Raw genomic sequence first — 12,376 nt, 5'->3', positions numbered from 1 at the left:
GAAGGAAAAAAGAAAATCTTTCAATTTAATCTATTAAATTAATATTAATTATTTAATATAATATAACGTTGACTTAATCTCAAACTACATATAAAATAATAAAATGAAATAAAATAAAAATAATTAATATGTTGAAGATAGCAATTAACATTAAATTCAGTTTAATCTATTAAATACATCAATTTCATTTTTAATTTAATTAAATATGAAACTTAATAATATTGAATGACTTGAAATACGGCATTATATAATTTCATTATTTTCTGTTACATATTAGAATAGATATTTTCTTTATTTATTCTCATACGTTGCATTTCTTTTGTCTTCGCTTCCCCGCCTGCGTTGATCTTAAAGCATGCGTCCCTACGTTAAGGTGATTAATGTCTAAAGCTGTAATTAATTAGTCTCTTCTGTTTTCTTCTAACCTTCAGGAGACGAGCTGTGCAGTAGTCTAATTGCCAGCTGCACTCTGAAATGCCCTTTTGGCTTCCAGACTGACATTCACGGCTGTGAGGTTTGCCAGTGTCGCCCACGTCACAAGAAGTGCAAAGCTGTGGCCTGTGCCAAGGACTGCCCCTTTGGCTACATGTAAGAAAACAATTATCTGATTCACAGCAGCGCGGTTTCTAATAAGCTTCCATTGTTAGCGGAACGGCGTGTGATTAAATTCCTGATGACTTTATGAAAATCCAAAAAGCTCTTCCTGACATTGTTACCTTGAGCCAGGCTGGCCCCCGAGGGACAGTGGTTTCACTTCAAGGGCGATTTGAATAAAAGTTCAAATAAATGTTAGTTTTATAGCTTTAAGGATTAGTATAAGAATGCCTTACCACTTCCTGTCTCCCCTGACTTAAGTAATAATAAAGTTCCAAACCATTTTTATGTCACAGTCGCCCCGATGATTTTCTAAACTATCAGGAAAGGCAGCAGTCATTAGTTGTCACAAAACTAAAGCGAATCCCACACTGTTCCTAACATGGTCTAGAGAAATTGTGAATGACAAAATGATCCCCTGTGCTCTGCTTTGCTTGTTTGTGCCTGACTGCAAGTTTCGAGCTGACAGCTAATTAGGGCCGGCTCAGATCAGCGCCTCTGATTGCGCCCGCGTAAAGGATGAGCTGCGATAGCGAAGCTGAACGCCTAATCTACACAACACCGTGTCTCCACGCAGCTGCGAATAAACACTGCTGCTCCACATCTGCAAAAAAAAACAAAAAACTGCTCCAATTACGCAGGCGGATCGCCGAGCCAATTTGTACAAACTTTTGTGGAGCTGTGCAGTCGGCAGGTTAAAGAGACATCTTGTGACGAATGGAGACGAGAAAGAGAAGGAAAGCGCACGACTACTGATGCCTTACTGTCAGGGGATTGTTTTATTTTGCACTTTCTGACAATTTGACAAGGGCACGGGAAGAAGCAGGAACAGAATTGGGAACTTGACTATGTTTTGAGCCAGATTCAACCGTAAAAGCTTTGGCCGATCGAGGAGTGAGCGGCCAAAGAAACGTCATGAACAACAAAAAATGTAATTCTAGCGCTTTTCTAATGCGACATTTGAATGAAAGCTGTTGACACTTTTGTCAGATGCGGTTAAGTAAAGAGTGCCTGAGAAAAATTTGCTGTTGTGAAATATCTATCCTGTCCTGCCACATGTTACCGCTTTCTTAGCGCAGAATACAAGCATGCAACGCTTGAAATAAAAGTGCAGTACCAATAAATCACTGGTACTGCGTTTGTTAGCTGGGAAGGATTTGCGTGAAGGTACGATATTTATCCTTTTCTGGAGCAGTTTCCATGTTTCATTAACAGTTATTGTTAGTACAGCATCCTGTTCACCATGGTAACTGTTGTTTCCATACACCAATAATTTCATGTTATGTTAAATGTGTCATTTTATATGTTTAAATGGCTGTGGTGGTTCAGACCAGCCTAATAACAAAAACTAGTTTGGGACTGCTATTTAATATCCTATAGTATTCATTTTTGTTGTTATATGTATATGCTTGTTAAAAGCATGTTTTGGTTTTGTAACAAAATTCCATACAGATAGACAGACATAAATAGATATGGTTGGTGGGTCGTGGCTTGATGACCATGGAAAAACATGGGTCCCGAGGCCCACCAGTGGTTCCAGTTGAGAACCACTCCATTATATGAAGATATGTAAACATGTCTTCATGAGTTCATAGGTTCGATACCATTTGCTCATAAAATGTATATGCACCTACCCCTTACAGAAAATTACACATAGTAAAATATGCACGAATTACCGTGAGATCGGTGTAAAAAGTTCACACACTGCATTTAAATGGCCGTGCATTTTGATTGGTAATGACAGTCATGAGTTATTTCACGACGGCAGACGCAACACTGTTATTATTTTTACCCCCTCTAAAGGGCGTTTAACTTTAAAGTGTATATATAGGCCGTAATAAGGTGCTTGCACAGACGAACTATAGGTCATTTTTTGTTGGACGACAGGCTCTTGTAGCTTCAGTTATTGTCAAAAGTTTCTACGAGTGATCCATTTCTTTTAGTATACAGTGATCAATTTCAAAACCATATAACACAGAACCAAATAACATCACGGTGTTTCCCAAAAGTATTGCTTTCCTACTATGGTAGCAACATAGTTATATTATTTGATACATCCAAAACACAGTTACAATGAAAATTTGCTAATCGTTTTGCAAACTACAGTTCGAACAATAGATGTTTGACAATTTTTCTGTGGTAATTTTGACCATTTAAACAGTCCCGACTAGCTAGTTAATTTCTGCAAGCATGCATCACACTATGGTTAGTCAGCGTTAAACACACTGAAGGTCCAACACACATTTCCATTGTATCACATTGTAAACAACATGCTAAACAATGTAACACTTCAATAGCATTACTGTATATTTGATCTGCTTTGTGACCCGAACCCGATCATCTTTCGTCTGCCCCATGATCGTCTCCTCTCTTCTGTCTAGTGAAATAACCATGAAAATGCTAAAACGGCAAGAAAAATTAGTTGTACCGCTGCTTTAAAAAATAATAATGACCGGTATGACAAGTTCAGAAAATGAGGCAGAAGCTTGGTCTTGCATCTCTATAGTCTTCTATCTGAGGCTTATTCCCTCAGGTGTGGTTGAATGAAGAAGGTTCTTTATTTATCCGAGTCCGGCCCCTGCCCCATCGTTGTCTCTTCCCACCTCAATTCTCCCGTCATGAATGAGCACACAAGTGCAAATGCTTGCATCTCAGATTCTAATTTTAGATATCTATTTATGCCCCCTCAAAGTTATGGCCGAGGATCAAGCTCACGGCCTGAATAATGCATGCAGCTTAGCGCAGACTTCCTCCTCTTGCACAAAGAATATTGATATTCCCCACTGCTGACATCATACCTGATAGCTTCTTATCACCAAACCAAATACGCACTGCACATGGCTGCTTCACAGCCCTATTATTCATCCGATAAGAGTGGATAGGAGGATGAAGGATGAGAAGAAGCGCTTGTGTGTGTGTGTGTATGAGATGGGCAGTTGGGGTTCAGGCCAGTGTGTCCTGGATGAGTTTGTTCTCCAAGGAAAGTGCCTTGGACATAAGGGAGCATTTTGATTGGTCGTTTTGGTTAGTCGTCTTTAATGTGCCATCTGCTGACAGGACTCCAAGTAAGGTCAATAAAGACTCTCTCTTTCTTTTCTCTCTCTCTCTCTCTCTCTCTCCTTCTCGCTCTGTTCCAGTGTTAACGAATGACATTGGACCGTGTCTTTGGCACCGGGTGTATTATGGAAAGCTTTGATGTGCCAATGACAAAGTGTGTTGAGAGTGTGCACTGACTCTTTATGAAGTCCATATGTCTTCAAGAGTTATTTTAAAGGTCCGCTCTGCTTTTTTTATATTTATGGCAAAACGTACGGCTGCTTTTTTTGATCCGAGAGTTTAGCATGATAATATACATGACAGTGTTAGTGCGTTTGGTCTTAGCGGAAATGATCTGCTACACTTCTGCCTTGGTAGAGCAAGTACTGGGACTTGCTACGAACAATACTTCCACGGACATGCTGCTGTGAGCATGTAAGAAGAACAACCCCATATATAACATACATTAAATTATCCCCCGTAATGGATCTTTACAGGTTGAGCTGCGGAAGATGTAAGGTTTCTTAAACTGCCAAAGTAAACACTAGCAAAGCATTTGAATGTTGAGCAGCAAGCTCAACCAACCAGCTGGGCTGTGTGAATAACATCATGTGCATTACATCAGATTGAGTTAGAAGCTAAAGTTTCATGACAAAACTTTGTATTTCTTTTTTAAATAAGGGAAAACTTGCATTATGTATGTATGTATGAATTTTTGAAGCTTTTTTTTCTTTCTCCCTGACTTGTTATCAGTAAGAACAAGCACGGCTGTGACACCTGCCGTTGTAAGAAATGCCCTGAACTGCCATGTGACAAGTCCTGTCCAATGGGTTTCCAGCACGATGAGTTGGGCTGTCTGATTTGCCAGTGTAGAGGTAAGTCACTGTTTTTTCCATTAAAAGGACTAGTGATTTTGTATTATCTAGTTTAACAGCACCATGACTGTCACATTTCTCAAATAAACTTGATATTTCCAGATTAGAAATCTGATATGCCTGTTAAAGCACATTTTTTAAATTCTGTTTAAGCACCAATAGAGATATTTTGATTCAGCAATTTTATTTTCATATCAGTTCATATCATATTTTTTATTTTTATATCAGTTTACAACTTTTGGGACGTGTCTCTGTTTAACTCTGGCTATTCAGATCATTTTAGTCTTTCATCTTATATTTTATTTCAGCTTTAGTTAACAAATAACTATTTAAGCATTTCTTTGTAGTTTTAACTCTAACAACTGATTAATATAATTAATAATTACAATTATTTCATAATTTATCAGTAATTCTGTCTTTTACCATATTACTGTTGTGACAGTAAGATACTACAGGCCATGCGTTTTTTTAGAAACATTAACCCCACTTACACAAGGTAAAATAACTGCAGCCCATTGCTTATTGCTTTAATACGTAATCAAAAATGTTTTAAATGCCCTTGAAGTAGACAGCTAACACAGATCAAAAATGTTTTCCTATTTACATCAAATACAATTTTGAAAGTCATTTATATTTCAAAATGTAACTCAAAAGCAATTTTTGTCATGTCCGGGGGTAATCTAGTGCTACATTGGCCCCATACAGCTGAATCAATATGCTGAGGTGTTATTCCTTTCATTTCCAAGTGCGAGCCATGTGCACACAGAAGGCTGCTGGGACTCCAATCCAGGAGACCAGGGTCTCCAGCATGACTCATCCCCCCTCCCCATATTTTCCATTTATTTTGAGGGCCACCTGTTGTATATACAAAAGCCAGGCCCGCAGTTACTCAAAGCCCTCCATTATTTATACGACTCTTGTGTTCTCGTTTGATTCATCTTCAATAATGAAGCTGGCACGTGAAATATTCACAAGCTTGGTTCGTTTAATGAGACGAGAGAGCAAGGAAAAAGACCCTTTTTTAATCTCCCTCTAGCTGAATTTTTGAAAGCGTGCATCCTCCACATATCACCCAGACAGGATTTTAATCAATGTGAAATGGTTCTGTGATATTGACTGGGGCCTGGCTGGAGCCCTGCTGCTGTTGTGGAGAGGCAGTGAGAGGTGACTCTCCTGGCAGATAGAATGAGATTTGAGAATGTTTTGTGCTCTGGGGTTTGGGGCGTGCGAGGCATCACTTGCATATTTTGTCATTTCACGCTGTCTGTGGTGCAGCCGGTTGAAAATGTTTCACTGAAGAGGTCAAATATCTGGAATATAAATGTAAAAATGATTGAGGGAATCCTCTGGGTTTCCCGTTTCACTATTAATATGCCGAAGAATCCATTCAGACCAGACTGTATAAACACTTTTACAGTGTGTCTAAAATAAAAATCAATTAGATCATTTCACATAGAAGTTGTTCTCTTGTTTTGTTTTGTGATTTTGGGTTAAGCGTTTGCAGCATTTGCGGGTAAATGTCAACTAAATTTCAATCAGTAGCTAGTAATTTAAACATAACATGCATTTAATAAATTGTGGATTATAGTATGATGGTTTTTGGATGATGTCAAATTTAGCAAGAAACAGAAGTTGTGATTTGTCTTTTCCTTCCTTTTGTGATATATATGAGTGAAACAGCTTCTGCTTTATGAAACAACACTTATTTTTTGTTAAGTTTTGTCGTTGTTGTTTTGTTTTTTTTGGAAATTAAATCACAAATATAGTTGGTTTTGTATAATAATTTTATGAGGTATTTTATTAGTTGAAGTTCCCCATAAGGCCATTTTTAAGGTTTCTCATATTGTTTTGGGAGTCTCCTACAATAGGTATAAATACACGTAAAGTCAAAAAATGTTTTAGTTTTCTCAAAATAGGCATTTAATATTACCACATTTTTCCAGTGATTCTCAAACTATTCATTTGAAGCCGTTCTAAGATTCAGTCTCTCTAAACCTCTCTTTGTTGTGAATGATTGGTCAGATTGCCCAGTCTATTGTGATCTGTCCACCATATATAGCCAATGTCGAAAATGCTATGCCAATTGCCGCAGTTGAGTGCTCAATAGAAAATACAAACTCCTCTATTTATCATGCTATAGTTTGTGATTCAGTGGAGCCAGCTGGTCCAAATTAACTGGGTACCAAGCCGTCTTTCAAGAGAGAGTGTTTTGTAAATCCCGCCTTGTACTCAGTCGTCAGTAAAATGACGGGAACACAACAAAGACTGGGGTTGTACCGCTGTGGCACAGTGGAAAAAATGAATTTTAACCACTGATTTTTTAAAAACGACATAAATTTACCTTCACAGCATTAGAGCACAGCGTCTTCTCGGCATGACAAACAAGCTATGGTGTTTGAGGGCAGTTCAAGTTGTTTGCGTTTTTACCCCGTGACGTGTATCTTTTACAGAAGTGATATTCGAATGACTGGCGATCTGTTTAAACCGTTCAGAGTTGATGCTTTCAGCTCAGTTTTCAGTTGATGTGTTTATTGTTCATTCATTGGTTATTCTGTGCAGATCAGAGCCCGTCATCTGTGGCTCCAGCAGTGAAACTGGGCTCCTGCTTGTCTATGGATGGCCGCAGGCACGAGAATGGTCAGAGCTGGCATGACGGATGCAGGGACTGTTACTGCCATGCTGGGAGAGAAATGTGTGCCCTTATTTCTTGCCCAGTTCCCCCCTGTGATAACCCCACCATCCGACCTGGCCACTGCTGCCCCACCTGTCCAGGTGAGCCCATACCGCAACATGCTTTATTAACATCTCCGTTAATACATCAGGATGGATTATACATGTTAAATTACTTACTGTCTCTTTCAGAAGAGTCCAGTTCCCATAAGCCGGAGCTGAGCGAGGCGTCCGTGTGTTTGGCTCCGGGAGGAGAGTACTTTGTGGAGGGAGAGACGTGGAACATTGACTCCTGCACTCAGTGCACCTGCCACAGCGGCCGTGTGCTCTGTGAGACAGAGGTGTGCCCGCCCCTGCTCTGCCACAGTCCAATCAGAACGCAGGATTCCTGCTGCCCTCGCTGTCCAGGTGCGCTGTCAACGGAAGCCTTTACGTTTGAAAGGGATTGCTACTCTAACTCACCAGAACTTTAGTTTAGAAGCACGTCGAAAGTCACGGAGATGCCAGTGGCTGTGATATTTGATATGTTGTGCAAGTACAGTCAAGGGAGGCAGAAAAACATCATTTTTTAAAAGATTGATTATCGTAAGGACTTTTAAAGCATAGAGGCGTGAGACACCTTCAAAGGGGGAAAAGTTAACAAAATGTGAACGTGCATAATGCATGTGTTTGATGGAAATGATGAATACTTCATGGGCACGGGAGCACAGGATCAACAGACTGAGCCGAAAGGATGACAGAGGAATAGAACGGATGCACATTTCAGAGCATGTTTCAGCAACTCAGCTAGAACGATATTAATAAAATGATCTCAGTGCTGCTGAAATCCTTTTTTCGGCTTTCTAAATGAAAGAGGGATATGTAGATTTGTTTTTTTTCAATATTGGATTGTTCGAGTTGCTATGAATTTTTATGTCTTTCAGTCAAAGTATGTTGACATTCCGTTCTTTAGTTACAAGAGAAACTACTCAAAAAAAAAGATTTCGCTCTCACTATAATATGGAGCAAATCCAGCCCCAGAGAAATATGGTGAATATCAAAGATTGAATTCAAAGACGTAGTGTGACATGCTTAATTGGAGACTATTAGAAATTCGTACACTGTCAGTTTTTATTTTAGCTTGTAAACTGGATGTCACTGAAGTCAACATCAAAACTGTTTGCTTCCTTAATAGCTTTCTGGTCTTACTGGGAAGGATCTAAGGATTTAAAGAGAAATAAAAGTCTTTATAGTTCTATCATTAAACTCTAGATGGCACAGGCTGGTGGGTTCATTATGCAAACTAATGATAATTCACAGCATCAAACTACTTGTCACATGCTGATTGGTTCATGTGTGCTTACACAGCCAATGAGCTTGCTGTTTTATGTTAAGGTGACTGGATGCGACACGAGTCGTCATACAACAATCAACTGGTTCCTCTAAAAAAAAAAAAGCCTCCACCTTCCCCAGCTCCACCTGTATAGATATGCTACATGTTATTGTATATGCTATCTGTGTAGGAGCAGTAAAATACATGAATACTGTCGTATCCGTTACCATGCTAAAATCTTCAGAGTTGTCATGATAGAAATCCGTTTGCATGTATCTCTTGTTTCAGATGATCCAGTCACCCCTCAGACGCCCAGTAACGACAGCATGCCCAGCTACTGCAGGAATGAGGATGGTGATATCTTCTTGGCCGCTGAGTCCTGGAAGCCCAATGTCTGCTCCAGCTGCGTGTGTCTAGACGGATCCATCAGCTGCTTCTCTGAGTCCTGCCCGCCTGTCAACTGCGCCCGGCCCGTGCTCAGGAAGGGCCAGTGTTGCCCATACTGTCTAGGTATGTAAATTTGAGCACAGCTGAAGATCGTATTGCACCGGCATCAGACAGCCAAGTTAAGTTGCCTTTTGATCATACGTGGGTGTTAATGACACAGCTATGACCGAGCGTTTCTCCCACCTCTTCACTAGATGCCACGCCGAGGGCCGTGTGTCATTTCAACGGGAAGACGTACATGGACGAGGAGCGATGGGACATTGACAGCTGCACTCACTGCTACTGCCTGCAAGGCCAGACCCTCTGCTCGACTGTCAGTTGTCCTGTCCTACCCTGCCATCAGCCGGTCACCGTGGAGGGCAGCTGCTGCCCCATGTGTCCAGGTCAGGGTTTATGTGCTGTGTGTTCACATAGAGTTTATATCAGAGTGGAGCAGAGTAAAGCACAGCGGATCAGCATGGCAAATACAAAACCGATATGCTACACATAGCTACATAGTATTTAGAGTATTAATGAAACTAATAGCTTTTTGTTAAATATTTAGCCATTTGAAAATAGTCTTTCTTTAATTTAAATCCAAATTCTTTTGGGATCTTTATTTGCGTTGGACAGGTATTTTAAGCAGACACTAATGTGCTGCTTAAAATACCTGTGTCTAGCTCCCAATGTCTAAATGAACCAAAATGTCTAAATGTCTAAATGAGCCTATAATTAGAAATTGGGCCTTGACAACTAATTGTTGACCAAGTGATGAAAACAAAATGTTTTAGTAAAAATACATAATAATAATAGTTATTAAACTAATTATAATTCAAACTGTTTTATACGATTTTGTAAAAGATATCTTAAATTAAATAAAAAAAACAATTGTAGGTTTTTGTTAAATTGAAAAAGAAAAGGAAGCATAGAAATTACTTTGTCTGGCTTTAAAACTGTTTTATTTAGAGGCGGGAAAAATAAGCTTAACCAATAAAAGTCCTTTTCAGTCCCCTAATTCTAATGCAATACCACTACTGGAGTTAAATTCTGCATTTTTGCAATCCGGTTTGCATTTATCTCCATATAAATTAAAGTGTATGAAAACATAGCTATAGACTTTTTCATAATGACTCGAATAAATGGCAGTATCACTGATCCAAGTACCCTGCAGTTTTGCTCTCTGTAGTTCTGTCACACGTCTCTCTCTCTCTCTCTTTCTCTCTTTCACGCTCTCTCTTAATCTCGTTGTCTCTCTCTGTCTGGCTCTCATAAAGCAGTGTTTACTTAGAACCTTCTCTCTAATTGAATGGGTCTTTCGTCTAAATACGGACTCGTTGAGATGAATCATTTAAAAGGATTGATTAAGTCAAAGCCGGACAGAGGCTAAATTAGCTCTCTTTGCATTTGGGAGATAATGTCATTGATCACGGCCCTTTTTATTGCTGTGTCACTTGGCTCTGGATCAATGAGGGGGTTGAGAGTGGTGTCGTGTGCACTCTGGGTAATCACTCACCCTTTGGTGCTTTCGCACTCAAAGACGCAGCTCTGAAGATGAGCTTTTAATTAGCCTGCGGCCCTCAATTTCACGCTGACCCAAATCTTGTTTGTTCTGAGTGGGCACTTCTCGACTCCTCTTAATGTAGTTACGATTGGTATTATGTGCTTTGGTGTGTGTGTGTGTGTGTNCCCCGTGTCTCTGATGTTTTAATTACAGAGAGTTACGCTCCCACAAATGTGCCCATCGAGAAGACGGACCAACGAGGAGACAAGCAAAGACATCAACCAGCCTGGCCAACTCATAGCGAAAACGATATTATGCCACAGTTCAGAGGTACTTGAGACGATATACAGACAGCAAGTCTTTTTTGGGCTGACTTAGCTTAATACAAGCCACAGCACAACCAGTCTGATTCATAAGCAAATGACTAGTTATCCAATTCTTTTAATGAAGTGGTCAAAAAAGTCCAATGCATAATGCAGTTTGAATGCTTATTGCTTTCTTAGCGTTGCCACAATGGGTGCTATATAGCAAACTTTACAAACTGAACCTTCTACGGTCATAAACAAGTTATTATTCTGGTTTAGGACAACTAAGCTACCTCCAAATTTGCATGCTCTCTAGTAGGTACCACAGTTGGTTTGAAACTTACTTAACTGTTAAACACTATCTTATTTATAGTATGCATAAGGGTAGTATGAATGGAATTTGGAAGTATTACATTCAACATGTAGGTACTGTCATGTAACCGTGTCAGTTGTATTGCTTACCTGCCATTCACAAATAGTTTTTTTTATGTAAAGCGTCTATTGAATGCACACTCCAGAATCTCGGTGGGATACTATTCTACATACTATTTTTTTGCATGATATACCGTATAGTATGGAAGTAGCAATAATTCAGACAGTAAACATCTCATGGAAGAGCATGAATTAATTAAAGAATTTACTTAGCCTATTTAATCTGTTTTAAGTTACTACCTGGCAAACTTAAACTATTAGCGCGTCTATGATTTCTCCAGATTTCATTCCATTATTGTAGAGAATTATTGAGAAACTTCTGAAGTAATTTTAATCAAACTTCACTCTCACAAAGCTGGTTGTTTTGTTTCTTTTGATTTTCCCTGTTAGCAATCTGTAATTTCTTCTTGATTTTCCATGTGTTGCTTTTGTTAAGGCTGATGTGAGTGAGTGAGTGAGTGGGTGTCTGTCTGTCAAGTCTCTGGCATTTTCCTTAATTGCTGACATGGATGCCTGACATTACCTGCTTTTATAATCAAGCCCACTTTGCATTTCATATGGCATAATTCAATTCTGAACTGTTCTACATCACCCCAGTGAGTCTCTGCTCAATGAGTCAAGGCTATCAGGTGCAAATGTGTGGTTGTGGATTGTTCCAGGTGACTTCGGAAGTCTGCAGATGCCGTACCTAGATGGCAAGACACCGTTGCCCAGTGATGATGCTGGTCTGCACTGGGCCTGGGTTGCACTGCCCATCCTAATGATGATGCTCACTATCGCCGCCCTGCTGTTGGTCAATCAGCGTAAGCAGTGGATCCCTGTGCCTTGCTACCGCACTCCCAATAAGGTACCTGCATGCAATATTTGTCTCAGTTTGCCGCGTGGATGCAGTGGATGGGTGATATACTGGGGGACACAATTAACCGTTAGACGTGTTGCACTATTGTCTCTATCACATTTACAAATTCACATTAACTCAAACAAAAACGTAGTGCTTGCATGCATTTTTGACCATAAAAATGATAACAGGTGCACAAACTTGAAGACAATGATTATGACAATGAGTTATTTGTGTCAAAATGCCCATGATTGTAATTTAGGAAAACTAAACTTAAGGAAAATACTTGTGTAACAGTACTGGACACAGTACTGACTCTTAAAGTGACAGCAGTCTAAAATTACTGCTGTCTGTCATTCATGTTAATCAAACAACAAGAAAGAAAAT

At 39.6% G+C, this 12,376-nt stretch overlaps 1 protein-coding gene across 1 annotated transcript in view; it reads left to right on the top strand.

Annotated features, from left to right (window-relative positions):
- LOC122362058 (cysteine-rich motor neuron 1 protein) overlaps positions 1 to 12,376 on the top strand; it is a 48,130-nt gene that overhangs the window by 31,353 nt on the left and 4,401 nt on the right. The window contains exons 9-16 of the mRNA XM_043263313.1: positions 432 to 588; positions 4,384 to 4,505; positions 7,065 to 7,277; positions 7,368 to 7,583; positions 8,776 to 8,997; positions 9,129 to 9,317; positions 10,628 to 10,744; positions 11,811 to 11,998. Of these exons, the coding sequence (XP_043119248.1) occupies positions 432 to 588; positions 4,384 to 4,505; positions 7,065 to 7,277; positions 7,368 to 7,583; positions 8,776 to 8,997; positions 9,129 to 9,317; positions 10,628 to 10,744; positions 11,811 to 11,998 (1,424 nt within the window). The remainder of the gene's footprint in view (positions 1 to 431; positions 589 to 4,383; positions 4,506 to 7,064; positions 7,278 to 7,367; positions 7,584 to 8,775; positions 8,998 to 9,128; positions 9,318 to 10,627; positions 10,745 to 11,810; positions 11,999 to 12,376) is intronic.

The sequence above is a fragment of the Puntigrus tetrazona genome, chromosome 17, assembly GCF_018831695.1.
Source record: "Puntigrus tetrazona isolate hp1 chromosome 17, ASM1883169v1, whole genome shotgun sequence".
NCBI classification, from domain to species: domain Eukaryota; kingdom Metazoa; phylum Chordata; class Actinopteri; order Cypriniformes; family Cyprinidae; genus Puntigrus; species Puntigrus tetrazona.
This window is presented reverse-complemented; position numbering and strand designations above follow the sequence as displayed.